The 27,115-nt window shown below is 43.5% G+C and overlaps 1 protein-coding gene across 10 annotated transcripts in view; it reads left to right on the top strand.

Moving 5' to 3' along the window:
- Positions 1 to 247: 247 nt before the first annotated feature.
- MAP7D2 (MAP7 domain containing 2) overlaps positions 248 to 27,115 on the top strand; it is a 108,029-nt gene continuing 81,161 nt past the window's right edge. The window contains exons 1-5 of one of the 10 annotated variants that reach the window (XM_081947960.1): positions 424 to 681; positions 4,652 to 4,729; positions 10,314 to 10,477; positions 24,884 to 24,998; positions 25,709 to 25,804. In XM_081947960.1, coding sequence (XP_081804086.1) covers positions 630 to 681; positions 4,652 to 4,729; positions 10,314 to 10,477; positions 24,884 to 24,998; positions 25,709 to 25,804 — 505 coding nt within the window. In that variant the 5' untranslated portion in view covers positions 424 to 629. Of the gene's footprint in view, positions 388 to 423; positions 682 to 4,651; positions 4,730 to 10,313; positions 10,478 to 24,883; positions 24,999 to 25,708; positions 25,805 to 27,115 lie in introns of those variants that run through there. The other 9 variants (XM_081947957.1, XM_081947961.1, XM_081947965.1 and 6 more) reach the window with 9 other exon arrangements.

The following is a 27,115-nucleotide window of genomic DNA, read 5'->3' as shown; positions in this document are numbered from 1 at the left end:
TGTCCAAATAAGCTTCACTACAATGATCCGAGGGAAAGCATATGATGCATTTGCACTTTGGTTTGGAAAAATACAAACATTTGAGAGAAAATGTTCTGCCCGAACTAGTTTCTCGACCGCGTGGTTTAGTTTAACCTTCCAGTTAATTGAAAGGAGTGCTTAAGCGTAAATCTGGAACCTCATCCAACCCCCCCCCCCCCCGAAGCAACCTTTTGCATTTTGCTCTCTACCTCACAGAGTATCGAAAGGCTGCTTTCGGGATCAAGGGCAACCGTCACGAATCCTTTTGGCGCGCAGTAGGAAGCAGCTTGCAGAACAGTTGCTGATGCCCGAGGCAAAAAAAAAAATAAAGGGAGCACGAACAGGTTGCCACACGTTAACCAAAAGGTAGGAAGAGTCTCGGAGAGACTCGGGCTCCCTAGTTTTCAGCAATTGCTCTCAGCATCAAGCGCTTCTGCTTCTCCAATTCTCTAACGACGCGTCAGGTGTCCTACCGAAACGATGTGCGCCTGTGCGGTGGCGGCCGCGCAGTAGCAGCAAGAGTAATACTGTTACCGGTTACGGTTCTTTAAACGAGGTAGCAGACGCTTGGGGAGAAAAGTAAGCATCTAGGGCGCCGGAGAAGGAAGATGGCTGAGCCGGGAACATCCCGAACGTCTCCCTTGTATTCGCGGGCTTCAGGTAGGGGCGAAGGACTAGGTGGCACGATCCTCTGTGGGTGTGGTTCGTAAGCGAAGCCACCTACTTTGTGGGGAAGCCTGCTGCCTGGGACCTCCCTGTCTTCCCTGCTGGCGCTCCGGGTTCCCTCGGAGCAGGTGTCCTCCCGTTTTTGGTGCCCAAATTGTAGCCGCCACCCGGTGTTCCTGTTTTTCGGTTCCAGACAAGCCCCATAAAGAGCCGCTCTGTAGTAGCGAGATTTGTTTGCGAGGGTGTGTGTGTGTGCAGTGGCATTTGGCAGGCGGGTTCATTGGAAATGATTACGTGGGAAGCAAACAGTCTTGGGAAGGTTAGGGAATGGAAGGTTGGATGTACAACAGTGATGAATGGAGGCCTTGCGGGAGGTGGAGGGGAGGACCCAAGAAGCAGAGTGCTGTTTCGTTCCTAGCCGTCGGAGATATTGACTAGCATAGGAATAGGTGAAGTAAGAAGTAGGATGAACAATTGATATTCGTGTGGTGGGGCTTTTTCGTCCAGACAGCAGTCCGTTTTTTTTTAAATTCTCCAGACAAAGTCTTAGAAAATGCTAGGAAGAGATTCCTTTGGCAGAAGGGAAAATGAAATACATCCTTGTCCTAGAAATGATAAAGATTTTTAAATTCCTTGTGTGTCAAACTACATTTGGCCAAAGGAAGTATTTTATTCTATTCTAAACTGTAATGGTTTGCTTTCCTCTGTGCCTCTACAGCTAGGTTTTGTTGGACATTGACTGTCATGGGTAGGAGCAGGAAGTTAGTATCGCTAGAGAGGTTAAGGTTAAATGGGTGAATACACACTGGAAAGATGAATCTTTGAGTTTTAAAGAAATAATTTTAAATAGATTCTACATGTTCTTTTCTTTCTTTCTTTAAACATGTTGGGTTGGTCTCTACAGCCAAATTTTGTTTGACATTCACTGGTATGGGATGGAACAGGAAACTAGTATTTTTAGGGAGCTTAAGGTCATGACTGAATACACACTGGCAAGATAAATATTTTAATTTTAAGATTTTATTTTAAATAGTTACTGTGTGCTCTACTTTGACTCTAAACCTAAACCCAAGGCACTTCCATACAGAAGAGACTTTACTCAATCATGGAATATGGTGCCAAGTACTTGAGGTGGTGCTCTTAATTAAGGCAAGGTCTCGACTAAATTTTCAGCATTGTTCTGGTCTTTTTTATGAAGGTGTTCAAAAAAAATGAGATTATTTCCTACCTCCTTCAAGGTAGCAAAGCATATTTTTATTCAGCTGGTAATTCTGCAAAAGAAAGTACAGTAATAGAGATCTGCTTGCATCTAACCAGTGGCTTGGTTCACACATTGGATTATAACAATATGGTTTGTTTATGTTTTGGCTTAGTATGATACAGAAAACATAATAACAGTTGGAAGGGATGTTGGAAGTCTTCTAGTCCAACCCCCTGTTTAGGCAGAAAACCCTACACCACTTCAGAAAATGGTTATCCCATATCTTCTTAAAGACTTCCAGTGTTGGAACATTCACAACTTCTGGAAGCAAGTTGTTCCACTGATTAATTGTTCTAAATGTCAGGAAATTTCTCCTTAGTTCTAGGTTGCTTCTTTCCTTGATTAGTTTCCACCCATTGCTTTTTGTCCTGCTGTCAGGTGCTTTGGCTTGACTCCCTCTTCTTTGTGGCAGCTCCTGAGATATTGGAACACTGCTATCATGTCACCCCAGTCCTTCTTTCCATTAAACTAGACATACCCAGTTCCTATAGCTGTTCTTCATATGTTTTCATCTCCATTCCCCTAATCATCTTTGTTGCTCTTCTCTGCACTCTTTCTAGTGTCTTCACATCTTTTTTACATCAGGGCGACCAGAACTGAATGCAGTATTCCAAATGTGGCCTTACCAAGGCATTATAAAGTGATATTAACACTTCTCGTGTTCTTGATTCTATTCCTCTGTTTATGCAGCCTAGAACTGTGTTGGCTTTTTTGGCAGCTGCTTCACACTGCTGGCTCATATTTAAATGGCTGTCCACTAGGACTCCAAGATCCCTCTCACAGTTACTACTATTGAGCTAGGTACCACATATACTGTACCTGTCATTTGTTTTTCTTGCCTAAATGTAGAACCTTACTTTTTTCACCATTAAATTTCATTTTATTAGATAGTGCCCAATGTTCAAGTCTGTCAAGATCCTTCTGTATCATTGCAGAGGGAGCGGAGGTGCTTCTGGTGGCGCTTCACTGGCCCCAGAGGTCCTGGTACCTTGTCAGCCTCTCAGTGTCTAGCCCATGGCAGATCCCTCAGGGTCAGGTCTCCCTCAGCCAGGCGACCATCATCCACCTCAGTAGCTCCAGTTGGCCATCTGGCACTTGAGGGGGACCTCCTGAGGAGGTACAACCTCTAGGACAAGGTGATCCATACTATCCAAGTGTCCAGGTGACCTTCAACAACCAGAATTTACGACTCTACTTGGGCCACCTTCGCCAAGTGGTGTGACACCCGCTATATTGATCCGGTCACAGCACCAGTCCCACACATCTTGGACTTTCTGCAGTAGGGCCTCGATAGGGGGCTAGCGCCCAACACCCTCCATTATCAGGTCGCTGCACTATCCACTGTTTGGTCTAGAGATTCAGCTCAGTCCCTCAGCAGACTACCGAAAGTCCGATGTTTCCTCAAGGGTGCCTCCAACCTGCAGCCTCCGGTGGGGTACCCGACCTAGCAGTTATCGGTTGTTCTACAAACTCTAACTTCAGCTCCCTTCGAGCCTCTCCCCGCAGCTTCTCTCCCGACACCTCACGCTTAAGGTTTTTCTCATGGCTATAACATCAGCAAGGAGAATATTGAAACTGGCCGCTCTGTCAGTCCAGGAAGACTTATGGATTATACATCTGGACAGAGTTGTGCTTTGCCCGGACCTGCCTTCATTCCAAACATTAACACCTGGTTTCAAAGGGTGCAGGAGGTAATTTTACCAAACTTTTGCCTGTGCCCCAGACACTCAAGGGAACGGGTCTGGCATACTCTGGATGTCAGACGGGCCCTGCGTAGATACATTAAACGAACAGCAGAATTCCACAGGTCTGAGGCCCTTTTCGTATCATTCTAGCCAGGGTCCATGGGACGAAAGGTAACATCCTCAACTATCGGCAGATGGCTGAGGGCATGCATTGTGGTGGCATATGAGTACCAGTCTAAACCAGTTCCTTGCCATATCACTGCTCACTCTATGAGGAGCACAGCCACCACCGCTGCCTGGGCAACCCAGGCAACAATAGACAAAATCTGCAGAGCGGCAACGTGGTCGTCTCCATCACCGTTTGTCAGAAACTATAAATTGGACATGTTTGCCTCAGCCGAGTTATCATTTGACAGAAGAGTCCTGCAGCGGGGTTATTTCCATGACCAACTCCCTGGACAGACCTTCTTCCCATCCTAGTGAGTTAACTTGGGTATGTCCCATGCTTGGACTCTCCAAGCAGCGCACAGGAGAATGACCATTGGCTTACCTGAAAGGTCCTTTTCTGTGAGCTGCGGGAGAGTCCAACCCCGCCCAGGATCTTCAGGTCCAGGGTTTCGGGGGCATCAGATCGAGTCTGGTTTTTCAACGCATCACCATCCTCCTTCGGTTCCAGAGCTTGTCAAAAATCTGGCATTAAGGAGGACCAGGAGGCGTGGTTAAAGAAAATGATTACCTCAGTCCTTGGGCAACCAGACTAATTTAACCCATGCTTGGACTCCCACAGCGCACAGAGAAGGACCTTCAGGTAAGGCAATGGTTATTTTCTTGCAGATCTTTCATTGCCCTAATTAGGTAACATCCGTGCAGGTAAGGACCCCTCATTTATTAATATTGATTAATAAATCTTACAATATGTAAATTGAAGTAAAATTATAATAAAATTGTCAAGACAAAAAAATTAATTTACTTTGCTATAGCTGATTTTTCCTTTTCCCCCCATTTTTTGCGCTGTTAGCTGTGGATGGATTTCTGAAGACAGATGAAAGGCAAAGACTAGCCAGAGAAAGAAGAGAAGAAAGAGAAAAATATTTTGGTAAGTTTTATTTTCTTATCCAATAAACAAAAACAATCTACTTTTGAATATGTAGCCTTGAGTTTTTTTGACTACTAACTATACTTAAGAAGTATGTATAGTTAATGTATAGATGAATAAATGGAGGACTCATATTGAATTCATTAGGATGCATGTTCTTGCTGTCCTCATCTGGGATCAGAGATATTTACAACTCTCCTAGCCAATATCCCCAGTCTTCAGCGTAGCTACTATACATTTTGATTTTTCAGTCTACCAATGCTTTGATATTATTAAAGCAACAAGAGCCCCTTGAATATGATCACCAACATTTGAAAATCAAGCAAGCAACATCCATTTAGAAGAATAAGGGATGTGTAGATCTAATTTCACTCTGTCAATTATTATGAGCTCAGAGTAAACTTCTCTCCACTTACTAAGTTATGCATATGAAAGGTTTACTGATGCTCTTATATTATATCCAGATTTCCTGGGTTGTATCTAATTTCCTAGGAAAAAAAATATTATTTTTTTCTGCATAAACAATTAATCATCTGGCACAGGTATATATTAGATTGAATGTTTTCAAGAAAATAAAATGCCAATGAAGTGAAGTTTTATTTTGTAAGTTATTTTCTTATTTGACAACTAATACTAGTTAATATTTAACTGTAAATGACCTGAAATGAAATACTGCAATGGATAGGCCCTATCCGATAGGGTTTCTGTTCAAGAAAGTTAACCCATTTTTTCTATCCAACAGATATTTGGTACTCTGTAACCACTGAATTACCTTTTTTCATTAAAATCAACATACTTCCCCTTGGGACATTTGTTTTCTATACTGTATATGCAGCTGTGTGAAAGGTCCTGCATGCTTTACAGTTTACTGTTTACGGTTTATGACATTTTTTGGATAGGCCATTGCTTTTATGGTATTTTATGCTAACTGGTATGCAAATGTTAAATATATTAAGTATTTAAATAAATACTGGTGGTTTTTAAGTGAAAAGCATAAGCTATTTGCAATTTGGTGCTGTTTGGATGGGGATTGTGAATTTTCTTGCACGCTTACAATGCATGCTTACAATGACTATGAAAACAGATTAACTGATGCATACCCAGTGGCATACGTATTGCAATTACTAAGGCTGATGCTAGTGTTTTGTTAACATTTTTATTGTTTGTGGCCCTGAAAAGGACCGTTTAGGTAACCAAACATGATTACTAATCTGAAATTGGCCAGCCCTTATTGCTTATCATCAGGTGGCATCGCTTCACCATAGACTGTGTAAGACTTTGCACGTGATCTTTGGTGACAATGTGGTGCCAGGCTCCAATAATGAATTTAATCAGCTCCTGCTTGGTCTTCGGATGCTTCTTGCTTATTTTGTAACCAATCTTGGCCCACAAGTTCTCAATTGGATTCAAATCCAGGCTCTGAGCCGGCCAATCCAGGAGTCGAACACTATGCTTCTTCATCCACAGCTGGACGGACTTAGCTCGATGACAAGGAGCGTTGTCATCCTGGAAGTAAAAGTCCTTCCCTACAAGTTGTTCAGCTGAAGGAAGCATAATCTTTTCCAGGACTTCAGCATACTTCTTGGAATTCATGATTCCCTGCATGATTTGTATCTGACCAATACCAGAAGCAGTGATACAGCCCCAGATCATCACATGCAATGGATGCTTCACAGATAGATTCAGGCAGTACGGCTTAAATTCTTCAGCTGGAAATCTTCTGACATACTTATTGCACTGATTCCCAATCAAGTAGAAATTGCTCTCGTCACTGAAGATGACCTTGGCCCACTGTTCGTTGGTCCACTTGGCATAATTCTTGGCCCATGCACGTCGATGAGAGCGGTGAGCATCTGTGAGCAAAGGTTTACTTCAAACCCTGTAGCTTTTGAGCCCTCTGGCAAGCAGGGCTTTGCAAATTTTTACCGTCAATTTATTTCCTCCTTCGTTAGCATCGCTCTGCCCATTACGAATCTTCTAAAATCTAAAGGAGAAACAAAACTGAAGCCGGGAAAGCCTCTGAACTGGACTATGGAGTGTCAAGCTGCTTTCGAGAAATTAAAGCGACTCTTTGCAGCAGAACCGGTTTTGAAACACCCTGATATAGATGTACCATTCATGGTACAGGCTGATGCCAGTGACATGGCAGTGGGAGCAGTATTACTTCAAACAAATGCTGAGGGTAAATTGCAACCGTGCGCTTACACATCACGGAAGCTAACAGAGACAGAGAGGATATGGGCCATATGGGAAAAGGAAGCTTTTGCTGTCAGATGGGCTTTGATGACCTGGTGACACTTCCTAGAGGGGGCGAAACACCCTTTTGAAGTATGGACTGATCATAAAAATTTAGAAGCCTTGAAAACCCTGCATAAACTGTTACCTAAACAAGTGCGTTGGGCACAACACTTCAACCATTTCAACTTTATCCTGAAATACATCCGGGGGGGGGGGGGGGACTTTATGGCTGATGCCTTGTCCAGGCTTCCCCAGTACAACAGCTCCAAACTGAGTGTGGTTCATCCAGTCATCCCAGCTAAGAATCTGGCTGCTCCAATGGTTACTAGAAGCCAGAACCCAGCTGACTTGGATGTGAATACAGACCTAATGAACAAACTCAAGAAGGTTCTTGAATCCGATGACTGATTCAAGAAACATTCTGATGAATGCACCATGAAGGATGGACTGGCTTGGGTGGGGGCTAAACTTTATGTTCCTGCTAACCTGAAACCTGTCATTCTTCAATGGGCCCATGGTTCCAGAAAGACTGTGGTTAGGTTGATCAAGCACCTCATGCAGCCTGAGTCTATTAGGCTGGAAAATCCCCTGGTTTCCTGTTTTTGGGGCTGTGAGGCGTATTGGAAAAAGGAAAGGGTGAATTGGTTCACTCACCATTGGGCCATTTTCTCCTTTGTCCTCGCTGTCATAGGATTCGGGCGATTAGTTGTCGTTGCCTGGGGTTCCACCCCTTTCGCCTGAGGGAGAAGAGGCCTCTGCAGCCTGGAGGGCTTTCTGGGATGTGTTGGTGGCCCGTTTGGGGCCTCGTTCTGGTCATGCCCTGGGTGGTGGGTCTGGCTTTGATTTCGTGGCTGAGTACGCAGATTCCATGTGGCCCATCCCCCCGCATCTGTAGCATCTCAGCAGACGTCGAGGGAGGGCTGGTCTCAGGGCCCGCTGTGGTGCTGTGGTTCCCCATTGGTTGGGCTGTTTCAGGTCAGGTTGACTTCTCTCTTTCATGTCCGGTTGCTTTCTCATGTTGTTGGTGCGCAGCCCGCTGTCGACTTTTGTTGCTACTCGGAACCACTCAGAGAGTCGATTTGGGATGTCATGGTATGCGGTTACCTGGGCAATTTGCTTGTCCAGGCTTGTTCTGAAAAAATGCACCAGCAGCCATTCTGGTAAAGGGGGTAGCCTTCCTATGACCCTCCTAAATTCACAGATGTGCTCTTTGATGGGGCAGCCCCTCTGCTTTAGGTTGCTGAGTTACTCTTCTACATATGGGTCCTCCTCCGCCTCCTCAAATCTGACCTCTAGCAGTTGCAGGAAGTCATCCATGTCTTGCAGTTGGGATGCTCTCCTCTTGTGGAGGGTTAACCATTCCCTTGCTTCTCCCTCTAGCCCCTCTGCAATGGTATTCACCATGGCTCTGGGGGATGGGTAGAGGTGCCCATAGCATTCTAGGTGGACCTCAGCTGAATCAAGGAATAGAGCTAGCTGGTCTGAGTCCCCGTCAAACTTTCCCCTGAATTGGGGCGGGTCATTCAGCCCGGCTCTTTTAACCTCATGTCGGCCTCTGTATGGCTGTCTGGCTTCCTCACCTCTAGTTTGGAGAGAGGGAAGGAGTTGCCTGCCCTGGGCAGTCTGCCTGCTGCATGGGAGAGGCACTGGTTGCAGTTTCGGGCTCCTTCTCCTTCTATTGGGTGGAGAAGGGGGGCTGCGCTCCAGTCTGTGTCTCCTCCCTTCAACAGGATCAGATGTCCCTCCCCTCTCTTTTGGGCAGCATGATGGCCCCTTATCATGAAGGGTGGTCTGGTCAAAATCCTCCCTCAGTTGCTCTGTTGCACTCCCCCGGGATTCCATCTGGGGCTTTGGGAGCCTGGCTTCCTTCCAGTCCCTCCTCCAGTCCACCCTTGCCAGCTTGCTCGATACCCTTCCCTTTATCTGGGAATTGGGGTAAGGGAACTCAACTTCAGCTACCTTAGGGGCTAATTTTCACCAGTACTCATCCTTTCTTGCTTCTGCTGCTGGGAAAGGCATCACAGCTTGGATATCTGGAGCTTTGATGTCTGGTGCTGGCCGCATTCCTCCAGCTGCAATCAGGCTCTCTTCTGCCACGGTTGCCTGATTTTCCCTCCAAGCATCCCAAATATCAGGAAATGATTGGAGAGCCCTGGATTCAGGAAACCCGGAAATCTTGATAGATTTTAAAATTCAGATTTTGCTCTCTGTAAAGTTTCCAAAAGATGCTCTAATTAATTTACGAGCCTTGAGACAAAGTTCAAAAGAAATCAAGTCATTTATTAGGAGCAACATTTTGGCATGTTCTTCTGTGGAGCCAAATCTGATTTCCAGTTAATGGTGTCTGACCTTTACCCCTGTGTTTCCCCTCCCCTCAATTTGTGTCATAAATCACATCCGCCAACGAAGTGCTGCAGCAGGTTATAATCTTTCGCGCCTCACATGCCTGCTGTAGTAATCTGCGATCCGACCCTGGTCAAAGGTATGCATGGAATTCTCCCTCCCTTTTTCATATCAACTTGATAATAGTTATGGAAATGCTTTACAAGTTGACAAGGTGAGGTGAGCTTCTTGTCAGCCATCGAGATGCATTGCAGAGCCCGATCTTGCCATTTTGTCGACTTTCTTGGTCTTCCAGAGCAGAACCTATCATCAACTGAACCAGTTATTTGGTATTTTTCAACCACTCTGCTCACTGTGGTGCAATATTATTTTACTCTCTTGGCTATTTCTGTACAGGAGTAACCCTCTTCATGAAGCATAATGATGTGATGCCGCTGCTCAGTACTGGTGAAAGCAAAGGCCTTCTTCCTTGCCTGCAGCCATAGCTAAATTAAATTTCTTGATGCTTTTCATGCCTATTTATAGTCAGACCATGACAACATTGATTGGCTCATAGATTTAATCTCTGTTCAATTTGATTGGTCAGCCAAAGCTCGCTGTTGATTGGCTACTTTCGACCTTAACATTCTCGAAAATTCAAGTTGTGTTTGTTTTAGCATATAAACTCACTCAAAACCTTTAAAAGACTTTGGTTATATTAATAAAAATTATGCTTCTCAATCTGACTACAGAAATGTTAATCAAAGTACTAATTTTGCATAGTTTCTATGAGTGAAAAGTTGATTAAACATGTAAATACGGCTTAAAACTTAAAGCGTGCAGGACTTTTTCACACAGCTGTACCTATGCAAACGTGGGGTCCATCAAGACTTTTAATAACTCCACCGTGGACATTTTTGATATTGTTCTGACTACCTAAGGACTGCTAATCTACAGTTTAGATAAAAGTTGAAATATTGGGGTCAAGTTTTATTTGAGATTTTTAAATTTATTTGATTATAAGCTGTCAGGGAGCAGCAAACCTTAGAAAAAGAAAGAAGAGCAAAGCTTCAGTATGAGAAACAAATAGAAGAAAGATGGAAGAAGTTGGAGAAGCAGAGGATAAGGGAGGAGCAAAAGAGGGCAGCTGTGGAAGAAAAGAGAAGACAAAAACTTAGAGAAGAAGAGGTAGGCAGTTGTACGCAGCATTATTATTATTATCATATTTGCTAGAATGTTGGTATGGAGAAAATATTTAAATATGATTTTAAAAAAAAATTAAATTCATGATCCCCGAGTGCTTAGAATATTTTTTCTTTGTTTGGTTAGATATAGCTGTCTGCTTAGCATACAATTTAGAATAACATCCTTATCAATAAACTAATGAACAAATGATAAAAGCAAAACATAAAAACAGGGATCTGAACAACTGAAAATATGCAATCAACAGGAGAGTATTATCTCAAGACAGTAGTACTAGTGTTTTAATTTCTTTGGAGACTCTCTGTGTTTTTAAAGATGTATTCATATTAAGCAGCAGATCTTATAGAAGAGAATTTGGCACCCTTTTGAGATAGTAGGGTTGAGCTTGATTCTTGGCTGTGGTTATACTGAATGTGGGATGCTGTGAGGGTTTTCAGTTGCTATTTTATTGTTTTAATGTTGTTTTTAATGTTGCTTGTTTTGTATGCTGTTTTGTATATGATTTTAACTATTATGCATCCAGAGCCATGCATATGAGATGGGCAGCCATATATAAAATATCTGCAGCTTGTGTGCCATCTGCTTTCAATAGAGAACAGCTTTCTTTCTTTATATGTACTTGCCAAATGAAAGAATAGCCAAGCAGTTTTGTGGCACTATAATAGGTGATAATATTAATTAGGTTTTTGTTTTCTATATGTCTGATACCATAAAATGTTCAATATTCTTGAAAATAAGAAAGCTGTATATATATGTATGTATGTATGTATGTATGTATGTATGTATGTATGTATGTATGTATGTATAATCAGAGGTGGGTTTATGCCGGTTCGCCCCAGATCGGGTGAACCGGTAGTTGCGGTGGTGGGAAGCTCTGCCCACCCGTCCGGATGTTTCTGGGCATACAAGCGAACTGGTAGTAAAATAAATTGAAACCCACCACTGATAGATAAATAGATGATACAATAGATGATAGATAGATAGATAGATGATAGATAGATAGATGATAGATAGATAGATAGATAGATAGATAGATAGATAGATAGATAGATAGATGATAGACAGACAGACAGACAGACAGACAGACACAGAGAGAGAGAGAGAGAGAGAGAGACACACACACACACACCTCTGAGGTGGGTTGCTCCCGGTTTGAACTGGTTCGAGCGTACCGGTAATGGTAATTGGGCCTGGGTCGCCAAACCGGTAGTGATGGCTGGCTAGCCATGCTTATGAACAGGCCTGCTCCAACCCTTGCCCTGCCTCGCCTTCACCATGTGCATCCACAGAACTGCCTCCTCCTGCCTACACACAGGTAAGCACTTGCGCTAGCCTAGCCTCCCCTTCCCAGTGGCCAGCGTCTTCCCAAAGCCGCTGCCATTGCAGCCACAGCAGAGATGGGGCCAGCATGCTAGAGAGGGCAGCGGTGGCAGGAGTGGGCAGTGGCGGCAGGAGGAGAGGGTGGCCATTGGGAGGAGATGGCGGCAACCCAAGTTCCGGAATGAGAAACCGAAACAGATGCCTCCCTTGCACTTCACTGCACTTCATTTCCCCGCTGGAAATGTCCGGGTTTAGTTTGGATCTGGGTACCACCAAGGAGCCGCTCAGCTTCCTCCAATTCCTACAATGGGTAAGTTGAGTGGTGGTGACGGAGGTGCCCAGCTAAGCAGGGCCCAGGCGGGCTGCGGAGCGCAGAGTCAGGAAAAGCCATAAGTTCCTAGAAGGAATCAAAGCATTCAACTTTGCAGCCCGGAGGCCATGCCTGTGTTTAAATCCGGCAGGTATGTGGGGGGTGGAGAAAACAATGGGAAGGAAAGGGTGGGAGATAGGAAAAATGCTGCCGGAGGCCCTGGACTGTGCAAGCAGGGAGGGAGGGAGCAAAGTTCACCCAATCCTGGCTCAGGAAGGGGGGGAGGAGGAATTGGCTGCAACCCAAAAAAACACCCCCCATTCAGGAAATTTTAGAGCCCGGATTGCACATACGCGCTTGTGCCCTGCAGTTGTGTGTGGCGCCCCCACCCCAGGTTCCTCCTTTTCCATTCTGTTTTCGTTCCTTCAGGTGGAGGGAAGTGGGCCCTGCACAGCATCCTGGCTCTGCACTCCACAGCCTGCCCGGGCCCTGCTTGGCTGGGTGCCTCCTGTTGCCACCACTCAACTTACCCATTACAGAAATTTGAAACCAAGCAGCTCCTCTGCTACACCCGAAGGCATGAAAACGGAACGCAAAAGGAGGAACCTCGGGTTGGGTGAGGGTGCCACACGCGACTGCAGGGCACAAGCGCACGCATGAAATCCAGGCTCTGTGATTTCCCACGGCCCCTGCTGTGCATGGGGGTGTTTTGGGGGGGTTGCGGCTGGTTTCTCCCTCCCTTGTCCTGAGCCAGGATTGGGTGAACATTCCTCCCTCCTTCGCGCCCTGCTTACATAGTCCAGCGCCTCCGCCAGCTTTTTTTCCTATTTCCCACCCTTTCCTTCCCATTGTTCTCTCCCCCCCTCTACTTACCTGTCAGATTTATAAACACAGGTGTGGCCTCGGGGCTGCAAAGTTGAATGCTTTGATTCCGAAACTCTTGGCTTTTCCATATCCTAAATCCTCCAGCGGTCTATTTTTGGGAGTTTTCCCCCTGTCTTCCCCACCCCTTCCCTCTGTTGGAGTCCCGAAAATTTTCGCCACTATCTCAGTGGCCATGGCTTGGTAGTGGTGGTGAGTGTCATGTGACTGAGTGTGCACAAGTGACATCAGGTTGGCCACATCCACTCAGTCACATGCCCCCCACCTAGCCACGCCCAAACAACCGATAGTAAAATGTTTTAGAATCCATCACTGATACATAGACACCAGTGGTGGGTTTCAATTTTTTTTAGAACCTATTCCGTAGGTGTGGCCTATTTTGTGGGCGTGGCTTAGCGGTCATGTGACCGGGTGGGAGTGACCAACTTGTAAATGTGGTGAAACTGATTTAACAATGCTCTTGCTTAGCAACCAAAATTTTGGGCTCAATTGTGATCATAAGTTCTCTTCCTTTTTCTTTCTTTCTTTCTTTTTCTTTCTTTCTTCCTTCTTCCTTTCTTTCTTGTGTCTCTCTCTCCCTCTTTCTTTCCTTCCTTCCTTTCCTTCCTTCCTTTCTTGTGTCTCTCTCTCCCTTTTTCTTTCTTTCCTTCCTTTCTCTTCCTTTCTTCCTTTCTTCTTCTTTCTTTCTTGTGTCTCTCTCCCCCACTTTCTTTCTTCAATCCCTCTTGTGCCTCTCTCTCCCTCTTTCTTTCTTTCCTTCCTTTCTCTTCCTCTTTCTTCCTTCCTTCCTTCCTTCTTTCTTTCTTGTCTCTCTCCCCCACTTATTTCCTCCCTCCCTTCCTTCCCTCCATCCTTCTTGTGTCTCTCTCTCCAACGTTCTTTCTTTCTCTTTCTATCTTTGTCTCTCTCTCTCCCTTCCTTCCTTTCTCTCTTACTCTTTCTTTCTCACCCCCCCTCTCACACAAACATACCTTCCAGTTGGCGAAAATTTTTGTTTTGCCAGCTGGGAGGCTGGCAAAGAAGCCTCGTTTTCCCTGCCGCCCGTGGCACTTCACTTGCTGCAACTCGGACAATGGGGAGGTGGGAGTAGCGCTGTCCGGGATTGAGGAACGGATGTTCCTTCTGCTCAGCGTACGCACTTGAAAAGATCCTGCGGTTCCACATCCACAGCTGATCCCTTCTTGGCCAAAAGGGTGCCTTTTCGGTCCCAGCTGGGCGTCTGGAAGAGAGTGGCCGAAGTGGCTTCTCTCTCCTCCTCCTGCCAGCCGAAGGAAAAGCCCCGGGGAGACGGGCTCCACGTGCTGCTCTGCCGGGCTGCCGCAGCCGATCCTTCTTCTTTAGGGGTCAGCGGAGGATCGGCAGCCCGGCAGAGCAGCGTGCGGAGCCCGTCTCCTCGGGGCTTTTCCTTCGGCTGGCAGGAGGAGGAGAGAGAAGCCGCTTTGGCAAACTTGTGTAAGATAAGACAGGCATGCGGGTGGGCGCGTGACCGCGCCTTCTACATTTTCTCTGGCAGAGTCACGCGCCCACCCGCCTGCCTGTCTTATCTTACACAAGTTGGCCGAAGCGGCTTCTCTCTCCTCCTCGTCCTGCCAGCCGAAGGAAAAGCCCCGGGGAGACGGGCTCTGCGCGCTGCTCTGCCGGGCTGCCGATCCTCCGCTGACCCCTAAAGAAGAAGGATCGGCTGCGGCAGCCCGGCAGAGCAGCACGCGGAGCCCGTCTCCCCGGGGCTTTTCCTTCGGCTGGCAGGACGAGGAGGAGAGAGAAGCCGCTTTGGCCAACTTGTGTAAGATAAGACAGGCAGGTGGGTGGGCGCGTGACTCTGCCGGAGAAAACGTAGAAGGCGCGGAATCAGCTCTGCCTGGAGGCAAAAAGCTTGGACCTCCCCCCGCGCACCCGTCAGCCAAAACCTCCCGGGAGGCTTCGGCTGGTGGGCAAGCAGGGGTGGTGGTGGCTCCAAGCCTTCTTGCCTTCAGACAGAGCTGATTCTGCACCTTCTACATTGTCCTGGGCAGAGTCATGCGCCCACCAGCTTGCCTGTCTTGTCTTACACAAGTTGGCCAGCTGAAGCCTCCCACCTTTCCTGAGCAGCTGGCAGCTGCAAGAGGCGCAAAGGGGAGGCAGGTGGGCTTTGCAACCCGAAGGCTGGCATTTCGTCTCTGCAGCATAAACCAGCTTGGGCGCGACTGGAGAAGTTTCCTCAGTGGAGCTCCTGAAAGGGACGCAGGCTGCCACCGCTCCGCTGAAGACATTTCTGAGAAGAGAAACTTCTCCGGTCGTGCCCGAGCTGGTGGAGAGCAGGCAAGCACCGTCCCATGACAGGGGCGGGGCAGGAAACTTACTTCCGGGTTCATTGGCCAACCAGATCGCGTGATCCGGTGCGATCCGGTAGAAACCCACCACTGATAGACACACATATTTGTGAGTATGGAACACACACTGTGTGTGTGTGTGTGTGTGTGTGTGTGTGTCTTTTCCATACTCACAAATATGAGTATGGAACAGGTATTACATAAGAAGAGGTAGGTAGATGTTCTGAAAAATGATGAGGGGGGGGAACTCTTATACCTGAATGAATATATTATGGTTAGCAATGATTAAGGAAATAAGAAAGATGCTGCAGCCATACTGGATAGAGTAGTCATAGTAATAATTAGCTAAATTAGCAAATTTGGCTGTAATCATATCATTTGTGTAATTAGAAACAAATCTAGGATTTTATTTTGCTTTGTTGGGTTTCTAAACCTGGCACAAATGCCAGGCAGGATTTTCTGACACAAAAATATGAAACATAGCAGACAAAATTCAGTATCTTGCATAGTTATCAAATGTCTCCCTGTGAATGGTCAGGTTGTGATAGATTATGCATGGATGTTTTTAGGACAGCAATTTGATGAGGATATTCAAAGCCCTGTCATTGATAAGGTTCATCTCTTATTGATGAGACTCATGTCTTATTCACATCATGGATTTACAATTAAAATGGTCAGGCTCAAAACCAAAAGTGACTCATGACAATTTTTCCAGTCTGAGTTCTTTATTGTTTTACATCTGTAGACAAAATTTTGTCAGACTGAGTAGCTACTGTGTGCATTTACAATATACTCTGTGAACTGTTAGGGAGAAGCTGTCATCACCCTCTTTCTCTCACACGTAATATCTGGGCTAAGGTGCTTCTTACTTCTCTGGAATGTAACTTATAGAAGGAATTGCATGCACCATGTACTGTTGCAAGATTGCTTTATAATTTTAACTTATGAAGCTCTGTATGACTATGTTTTTGTTTCAGATTATTATTTTCTTTACTTACTGTGCACCATCTTGATAGTCTTCTCTTGTACTACTGTTTTATAAAAATGACATATAGATGATAGATAGATGATAGATAGATAGATAGATAGATAGATAGATAGATAGATAGATAGATAGATAGGTATGTTTAGCTTAAGAGAAAGAAGGACTAGGGGAGACATGATAGCAGTGTTCCAATATCTCAGGGGTTGCCACAAAGAAGAGGGATTCAAACTATTCTCCAAGGCACCTGAGGGTAGAACAAGAAGCAATGGGTGGAAACTAATCAAGGAGAGAAGCAACTTAGAACTGAGGAGAAATTTCCTGGCAGTTAGAACAATTAATCAGTGGAACAGCTTGCCTCCAGAAGTTGTGAATGCCCCAACACTGGAAGTCTTTAAGAAGATGTTGGATAGCTATTTGTCTGAAACGGTATAGGGTTTCCTGCCTAGGCAGGGGGTTGGACTAGAAGACCTCCAAGGTCCCTTCCAACTCTACTATTGTATTATAATTATACCAAACAGGCGCTAATGATCATCAATGTCACACGTAGGTTGAAACCCAGTCATGAACTGAAACAGAAACAGCTGTGTAGGGGGCTTAAAACTGGGTGAGGAACAGCCAACCTCTGCTACCAAGGTGAGGTTGTGAAAGACAGTTTCATGTCATGGCAAGTTTGAGCACAGCAACAAGACACAAGGTAGTTATATTGCATCAACAAGGTCTCTCCCAGACAAAGATTTCAAAGCAGACTGGGGTTTCAAGATGTGCTGTTCAAGCTCTTTTGAAGAAGCACGAAGAAACGGGCAACGTTGAGGATCGGTTTTGGCCCTCCCTCCCCAGCCCCCAGGAGCACTCTATAAGCTTCCTAAAGGCTATGCATGACCTTTTTTTTTGACAAAAAACGCGGCCGTTTTCATGAAAAATTGGGCTTTTTTTGCTCATCTCTCGATCTCCCCCTCTCTTTCTCCCCCCTCTCTCTGTATATCACTCTCTCTCCCTCTCTATCTCCCCCGCTCTCTCTAGGTCTCTCTCTATGACTATCTCCCTCCCCTCTCTCTATGTCTCCATGTCTCTCTCCCCCTTCTACCTGCCTCCTCTCTGTATCTCTCTCTATGTCTCTCTCTCCCTCCTCTCCCCCATCTCTCTATCTCTTTCTATTTGTATATGTGTGTGTATCTCTGTATCTCTCTCTCTCTCTCTCTCTCTCTCTCTCTCTCTCTCTCTCTCTCTGTTTCCCCTCTCTCTGTCTCTTCTCTCTCTCTTGGAAACTGAGACTGGGCCAACCTTGGGGCTCTTCGCTACTCCTTTTCTTTCTTCTTGGCAACTTTTTGGAAATCTGGGCTGGCTGAGGAATGAGGTCGAACTGTGGTGGTGAAGCCTTCCTTGAAGATAACCCTCCTTCTCCTCTTGTGATCCCCTGGCCGGCTGTGGCAGGACTGGGAGGACACACATGAGTGGGGAGACCTCCCGCAAGCAAGTGGCCAGACTTGACCAAAGTGCAGCAAAGGCGGGTGGGTTGACCAGCTGATGAGCAAGCGTCTTTGGTGAGGATGCTCTGACTTTCTCTGAGCCTGACCGCTGGGGTGGCATGCAAGGTTTAGCAAGGCAAGCCCCCTTTTTCCACTGTGCTGAGCTTCTTTACTTCTCCAGTGGAGCAGTGCCACTGGTGGCTTTGATTGAAAAGCGTCCTCTGGGTGCGAAAGTCCCCTGTGCAAGTTTTAAAGCCGTGACTGGTGCTGCAGACCTGTCTCCCTTTCTGTCATCCCCTCCTCCAGGATCCCATTCCCACCCCACCAGCCCTTGTGTTAGTGAGGCTGGCATCTGTTGCGGATGGGTTGGGCCAGTGTCTTGGGGCGGAGAGCAGGCTGCATGACTCCCCAAGCGACCAAGGCACACCCAGCTCCAACAAGGGCTGGAAGAAGCACCAGCAAGAGATGAGGTGACAGAATCAGCTTCTCCATCCCCCGCCATCACCCTTACCTTCTCAGGCTGGCAAGGAGTGACTGGTAGGGGAGGGCAATGGTCGGTCTCAGCCAGTGGTGGGAACACCTGATAGGAAGCCACAGCAGAAGGACCATAGAGCTGCATGCAACTCCAGAGCTGTGGGTTGCTGACACCTGAACTAGGCAATAAAGTTAAGCAGCTGGGAGCATAAGTAGTGTTCTCATCAGTACTCCCAATGAAAGGTCAACCCCCATTGAGGGAAAAACGAATTCTAGAAATAAGCACTGGTTAAAGGGTTGGTGTCACCAAGAAAACTGGTTTCCTGAACCATGGACTGCATTATATACAAGAAGAACTCTTGGTAAGGGATGGGCTGCACCTCATAAAAACAGTGGAAAATGTATTGGGAAAAAGACTGGCCCAAATCATCTGAAGCACTTTAAATTAAAATTGAGGGAGAAGGACAACCAATCTTTTGAATAAAAAACCAATCATAAATCCCAAGAAAACAAATCAAACAATGAGTTAGGTAGTGATGAGAAAAAAGAAAAACTCAAACAATAATTAGGAGATGCAGGAATCACACCCACGGACAGGCATAAAAGTCTTAAATGCTTATATACAAATGTTCAAAGCTTGGGGAACAGAGTGAACTAGAAGCAATAGTGCAAGAGGGTAGGTATGACATAGTTGTCATTACAGAAACCTTGTGGGATGAAACCTATGACTGGAATGTACTGATGGATGAAATTGTTCAAAAGACACAGATCTACAGAAAGAGGAGGTGGAGTTGCATTATATGTGAAAGATCACTATGTACAGCTGTGTGAAAAAGTTCTGCATGCTTTCAGTTTTAAGCTGTATTTACATGTTTAATCAACTTTTCACTCATAGAAACTACGCAAAATTAGTACTTTGATTAACATTTCTGTAGTCAGATTGAGATGCATAATTTTTATTAATATAACCAAAGTCTTTTAAAGGTTTTGAGTGAGTTTATATGCTAAAACAAACACAACTTGAATTTTCGAGAATGTTAAGGTCGAAAGTAGCCAATCAACAGCGAGCTTTGGCTGACCAATCAAATTGAACAGAGATTAAATCTATGAGCCAATCAATGTTGTCATGCTCTCTGACTATAAATAGGCATGAAAAGCACCAAGAAATATAATTTAGCTATGGCTGCAGGCAAGGATGAAGGCCTTTGCTTTCACCAGTACTGAGCAGCGTCATCACATCATTATGCTTCATGAAGAGGATTACTCCTGTACAGAAATAGCCAAGAGAGTGAAATAATATCGCACCACAGTGAGCAGAGCAGTTGAAAAATACCAAATAACTGGTTCAGTTGATGACAGGCTCTGCTCTGGAAGACCAAGAAAGTCGACAAAATGGCAAGATCAGGCTCTGCTACGCATTTGATGGCTGACAGGAAGCTCACCTCCCCTCAGATTACAAGAATTTGGGGTGAAATATGTGATGTAAAAGCATGCCCAAGCACAATGCATCGCAGACTGCTTGCTAGAGGGCTCAAAGACTGCAGAGTCCGAAGTAAACCTTTGCTCAGATGCTCACTGCTGTCATCGATGTACAAGAATTATGCCAAGTGGACCAACGAACAGTGGGCCAAGGTCATCTTCAGTGACGAGAGCAATTTCTACTTGACTGGGAATCAGTGCAATAAGTATGTCAGAAGATTTCCAGCTGAAGAATTTAGGCCGTACTGCCTGAATCTATCTGTGAAGCATCCTTTGCACATGAAGATCTGGGGCTGTATTGCTGCTTCTGGTATTGGTCAGATACAAATCATGCAGGGAATCATGAATTCCAAGCAGTATGTTGAAATCCTGGAAAAGATCATGCTTCCTTCAGCTCAACAACTTGTAGGGAAGGACTTTTACTTCCAGGATGATGAAGAAGCATTGTGTTTGACTCCTTGGTTACAAAATAAGATTGGTTACAAAATAAGCAAGAAGCATCCGAAGACCAAGCAGGAGCTGATTGAATTCATTATTTCAGCCTGGCACCACATTGTCACCAAAGATCACGTGCAAAGGCTTATACAGTCTATGCTGAAGCGATGCCACCTGATGATAAGAAATAAGGGCTGGCCAATTTCATATTAGTAACCATGTTTCATTAGTTAAACAGTCCTTTTCAGGGTCACAAACAATAAAAATGTTAGCAAAACACTAGCATAGGCCTTAGTAATTGCAACACGTATGCCACTGGGTATGCATCAGTTAATCTGTTTTCATAGTCATTGTAAGCATGCAAGAAAATTCACAGTGCCCATCCAAACAGCACCAAATTGCAAAAAACTTATGCTTTTCACTTAAAAACCACCAATATTTATTTAAATATAACAATATTTGTATAGCAGTTAGCATAAAATATCATAAAATCAATGGCTTATCCAAAAATGTCATAAACTGTAAAGTGTGCAGGATTTTTTCACACAGCTGTATATATAGAAATGCACATGATCAAAAATAAAACCCCATCCAGAATGTATATGGTCAATATAAAATAATGGGGGGATGACATTGCCATAGATGAATATTACTAGCCACCCAATCATTCAGAAGAAATAGATGAATTCTTTGCCAACCAGTTAACAAATGTATGTAGGAAGCATACCAGAGTAGTAATAGGAGACTTTAACTATCCATATATCACCTGGGAGACCAACTCTGCAGCGAGTGGGAGATCAAACAGATTCTTAACCAACCTAGCTGACAACTTTATCATCCAAAATGTAGAGGAGGGAACTAGAAGTAAAGCTATACTGGACCTAATTCTTACTAATAGAAATGAAGTGATAGAGGGAGTTGAAGTTGCCAGAACTTTGGGTGAAAGTGACCACATCATACTAAAATTCAATATAATGCAAACACAAGAAATAGAAAATAATCCAACCAGTGTCTTAAACTTTAAAAGAGCTGATTTTAACAAATTCAGAGAGACCCTAGGAAATATTCCATGGATGAAAATCCTAAAGGGGAAAACAACTCAAGAAGTCTGGGAAACTTTGAAAAATGTGATCACAAAAACCCAGTCCAGCACAATATCATTGAAAAAGAAAAAGAAATCCAAGAAGAAACCAGCGTGGCTGCACAAAGATATCTCTGACAAACTGAATGACAAGAAGGACAAGCACAGAAAATGGAAAGAGGGACACATAACTAAGGCCGATTGCCAGAACATGTAAAGAGGAAGTCAGGAAAGCAAAGGCTCAGAATGAACTAAGGCTTGCTCCAAAAGTCAAAGATAATTTTAAAGAAATTTCTTTCAACATATAACAAGAAAAAAATCAAGGAAACAATAGGTTCACTAAAGAGAGAAGATGGCAAGAAAGTAACAAGTGGTAGCAAGAAAGCAAAGCTGTCTAACTCATTATTTGCATCAGTCTTAATACAACAAGAAATTATAGCCCAACGTACAAAAAAAAGACAACTGTATAGACAACCTACTGTAAAAGATAAACTAAAACTTAAAATTAAAATAATCAAGAAAATGGTAAAAGAACACCTAACTGATCTTGCTGAATATAAATCACTGGGACCTGACAAAGCTGGCAGATGTTATCTCAGAACCATTGTACCAAATCTTTCAAAATTCCTGGATCACTGGGGAAATACCTGAGGATTGAAAAAGGTCTGATGTGCTTCCCATCTTCAAGAAAGGGGAAAAAAGCAGACCCAGGAAACTACAGACCAATCAGTTTAACATCAATACCTGGGAAGATCCTAGAAAAGATAACAAAAATCAGATCTGTGAACAACTAGAAGCAAATAAAGTTATAACTGGTAGCCAACACGGGATTGTTAAAAACAGATCATACCAAACCAATCTTATTTCATTCATTAATAAAGTCACTAAATTAGTAGACCAGCGAAATGCTGTGATTTCAGTAAGGCATTTGACAAAGTAGATCACAATCTACTTCTTGGTAAGCTAGAAAAATGTGGAATAAACAACATCACCACCACATGGATTTGTAGCTGCTGACAAACTGTACTCAATGAGTAGTCCTTAATGGTACTACATCTACATGGAGAGAAGTACCGTAAGCAGTGGGATACCACAAGGCTCCGTCTTAGGCCTAGTACTCTTCAATATCTTCATATATGATTTAGATGAGGGATTGAAGGGGAACTCATCAAATTTGCAGATATTACTAAACTGGCAGTAATAGCCAACATCACAGAAGACTAACTCAGGGTCCAAAAACATCTTGACAAACTTGAACAATGGGGGCCTGTCCAACAAAATGAATTTTAATGTGGAGAAAAGCAAAGCATTACATTTAGGCAGGAAAAATCAAAGGTATCAGTACAGATACCTGGCTCAAAAGTAAAAACTGCGAGAGGGACCTCGGAGTCCTAGTGAATGATCATTTGAATATGAGCCAGCAATGTGCAGCAGCAGTCAATAAAGCAATATAATCCTGGGTTGTATAAACAGAGGCATAGAATCAAGATCACATGAAGTATTAGTGCTGCTTTACAAAACCCTAGTAAGACCATACCTGGAATGCTGCAACCAATTTTGGTCACCATACTACAAAAAAGATATTGAAACTTTGGAAAGAGTTCAGAGAAGAGCAACTAAGATGATCAAAGGCCTGGAGACTACCATATGGTGGACAGCTTCAAGTTTTGGGTCTGGCTAGTCTAAAAAAAAGAAGAATTGGAGTGACATGATAGCAGTATTCCAGTATTTAAAGGGCTGCCACAAAGAAGAGGGGTCAAATTATTCTCCACAGCACCCGAGGGCAGGACAAAAAACAATGGTTGGAAACTAATCAGAGAAGCAACCTGGAATTAACAAGAAACTTCCTAACAGTGAGAACAATTAACCAGTGGAACAGCTTGCCTTCAGAAATCATGGGTGCTCCATCAATGGAGGTTTTTAAGAAGAGACTAGACAGTCACTCGTCTGAAATGGTATATTCTCCTGCTTGAGCAGGGGGCTGGACTAGAAGACCTCCAAGTTTTCCCTTCCAGCTCATTTCTAATTCTTATTCTATTCTTATTCTATTCCATACATATATACACACATCTACCTATGTCTGTCTGTCTCAGGGATCCTCAAACTATGGTCCGCAGGCCGGATACGACCTGCCAAAGCCATTAATCCAGCCTACGTAAGACCACAAGACTGCCCCGCCCACATCACCCCACCCACCTGCTGGCCTCCACCCTTCGGCTGAGCATAGGACTTACCTTCATGAGCCCCACAGGCTAGAACTAGAAGGTAAAGCCAACATTGTTGGCCTTCAGAGTGCTATTGGAGGCCTCCCCCATCTCCAATAGCACTGCAGGCCAAAAATGGGGCACACAGAGGCCTCCCGGGACATCTGTGCACCCCATTTTTTACTTCCCCCACCTCCAGAAGATAGACAGAGAAAGAATGAGAGATGGAGAGTGAGAGAGAGAGAGAGAGAGAGAAAGAGGGACAGAGCGAAAGAGGGTGAGGGAGGGAAAGAGAGAGACAAGTGACAGAGACAGAGACAGACAGACAGAGGGAGGGAGGGAAAGAGAGGAAGAGAGAGAGACAAGAGACACACAGAGAGACAGAAAGAGACACTTGTTGATTGTAAACTCCTTGGCGCTGAGAAAAATTGCTGCAAAACTGAGTTTCCTGAAGTGGACCACTAGACTCCTAAACAATTGAAAAAACAATCTAGTAAAAAGAAAAGTCAACCAAAAGAGCAATCTGCAAACAAAAGCAAATAAAACAACCCCAGAAGCAAAAAATATAAAAGTTTAATTTGTGTCCAATGTTTAATGGACTGCTAAATTGGCCACACCCACCCAATCACATGACCACCTAGCCACACCCACCCAGCCAGTCCAGGTCCCCAACAGTCTGAGGGACCCGTGATTGGCCCCCTGTTTAAAAGGTTTGAGGACCCCTGGTGGTCTACCTATCTATTAATCTAATCTATCATCTACCATCTATCCATTTCAGTGTATCACATTGCAGATTGCAATCAAATTTGGGGAATGGATTTGGGTGAATAGGAAGATGACTGTGCATTATGCTCAGTGGGACAATATAAAGAATATGAAGAAAATTGATGAAGAAAAAGGGATATATTTTTTTATCCCCAACCTATCTAATTTAATAGGCAATTATTTAGTAGAGAGATAATAAGAATAACTAGGAATAATATTTTTTTCAGTTGTGTTTTGGAGTGTGTTCTTAATATACAAACTGATTAAAGAAAGAAGGAAATTATGTGAGATTGGAAAGAATTACAAGAATTGAGTTTGTCCATTGAAAGGAAAAAAAACCATGCTGAGATGACAGAGTGACCGCTTCTCATGCATTATTCTTAAACTAATTAAGCCGAGACAGTCACGCAGTAGCAGAATTGCCAGCAGAGACAGATGCTGGAGGTGATCTAACTTGTATTACTAACTTCAGCCTCTGTAGCAGCCTTAGGAGTAATTGCAGACAAAGGATATGTATATTCAGAGGTGAGTGGATATGATGCAAATCCTAATTCATTTCTTTTAACAGTACTGATAATAAAAATGTTAAATATGTGCTGTCATAATCAATCGTTCTTTAAAGATGCTTTTTAGGGCTGATTTAAAAACAAAACACCATGACATTGCATGAATTGTTTATAGGAACGATTAGAAGCTATGATGCGGCGCTCCATGGAACGAAGTCAGCAGCTAGAGCAGAAACAGAAGAGGTGGTCGTGGGGAGGAGGACTGGCTGCAGGCTCAGACGACAGAGATGGTGGGTGAGACTGACTGGCTGCATTGCAGATTTTAAACTGAAATACTTGAGTTGAAAAGAAAGCTGCAGAATTCCTCTTCTGTGTAGAATACTGTAGAGTATGAGAAAGAGTCAAGGGCATCATTCATGAAGTATTTTCTATGGCTTATTACATTTTATGTTTTGATTCTTTCTTGAAAGTTAGGTATGCCAGAGCATTAGTGCAGATAATATTAGAAAAGAAATAAATTCCATTGAAATAAATCATTTTAATATCACTAGCCATCAGCTCTGTATAACTTTGCAGCAGATATTTTTTTTATTCCAGATGCTCATAAAAGCTCAGAAGAGTTCTTCATGACTGTGCAGTATTTACAGCAAAAAATGAATTATTCTCTTAGCATTTGCTTAAATTAAACCATCCACCATATTCTGCTTTTTATGATTTTGAGAAAACAGATATTTTTAATTCATCAGCTTTTTCCAGTAAGTTTTGATCAAACAAAATGTTTTATTTACTTATAAACAGCCCTGAATAGTCTAACCCTTGTCAGAATTAAATGATTTTGTATTAATATTTTATTATAAAACTAGAGATAAATTGCTAGGCATCTTGAGGACAGTCTGGTAATGTTTCTGAAAACATACACAATACATTCTTATATTATTGGGTTTTCATGCTTAATTATCCCCTTTTTTGCTCTTTTTCTTTCTTTCTTTCCACGATATAGGTGAATCAGAAAATGCCCCACCCTTTCTAGGTTTAGCTATCAACACTCTTCTTCCAGACCCTGTGGTTTCAATTGTTGCTGTTGAACCCTACAATGGTATTTGAGATTCCCAGTGCCATTGTGTTGTTTATCACAATAACATATCCACTAATCTTGTCTTTCCCTTAATGGCTGTGTTCTCTGTTACTTAGTTACATCTATGACAACGTTCTTATTGGAAATTCAGGGCCAATTCTCCCAAGTGCTATTGTTGCCCTTTTTTCATTTACACATTCCATTAAAATAAATGGAAGTTGTGCAGCAGGGGGGCTTGGTGAATTGCACATAGGCATTTCACTGTATTTCTTTTTCAGTTCTGTCATAATGAGGTGAAGCATGCTCAGCATTTCAGCATCACTGATAACGCAAATATTTTTCTATTCACATTTGACCTGTTCATCTTCTTTGTCCACCTATGGGGTCCATGTGTGTGTTCATGTATCAAATATATCAGTCTATATATGAAAAATGAGTAGAAAAACAACTTACTGAAAATATTTCAATTATACAGTTATGCCTGCTTGCCTGCCTACTTACCTATCTACCTACCTACCTACCTTCCTACCTACCTACGTATATACATATACACACACACACATATATATGTATTTGTGTTACAACCCCTGGTATGCCCAAATATGAGCTGATGAGAGCTAAATAGCTTGAAATGGATCCATACTAGTCTCCCTTTATTTATTTATCAGCACAAATGCAACACACACACACACACACACACACACACATATTATAAAACCACTAATGTTACTTAGAGACAGTAGAAATAAGAACAACTTAATATCTTATTTTGCTGCCTCGTATATACATTAAGACTTAATATTTTAAATGACCAGGTGCAAACAATTCATTTATAGCTCAAATTGTCTTTCAATGATGTATTTAGCTTAATTATTGAAATTAATTTGCATGTGTTTTTATGTAGAAGGTTGCCTCTGCTTAATAACATATACATAGGAGCAGAATATATTTTTGTTCATATTGTCTTTCCTTATGCCCTATCAGAGAACTTCTTCAGACATTGAAAGAGGAAGTAGAGCTATACCCAATGACAGACACTTTTAATCTTACTTTTGCTAATACTTACATGAATATGGAACATTAACCAGATAGGCCTATTTTATATACATTTCAGCAGAATTCAGAATTTCAGTCTTCCAAGGTCATGTCTGCCCATAGAGCTCTCCTGCACAGACTCCTGCATGTTCAGTATTTGAGTGTCATAGAATATAGAAAAGGCACTGATGTGATGTAATGGTTTATTTAAAAATATATGTTATACAGGAAGGGGTTCACATTGTTTCCAACATTCTCACTTTTGGAACTGTTTAACAATGATAGAGAGACATAGGA

The sequence above is a fragment of the Natrix helvetica genome (genome assembly GCF_964273705.1).
Source record: "Natrix helvetica genome assembly, chromosome: 3".
NCBI classification, from domain to species: domain Eukaryota; kingdom Metazoa; phylum Chordata; class Lepidosauria; order Squamata; family Natricidae; genus Natrix; species Natrix helvetica.
Note: the sequence above shows the minus strand (reverse complement) of the source record. Positions and strands in the feature narration are given on the sequence as shown.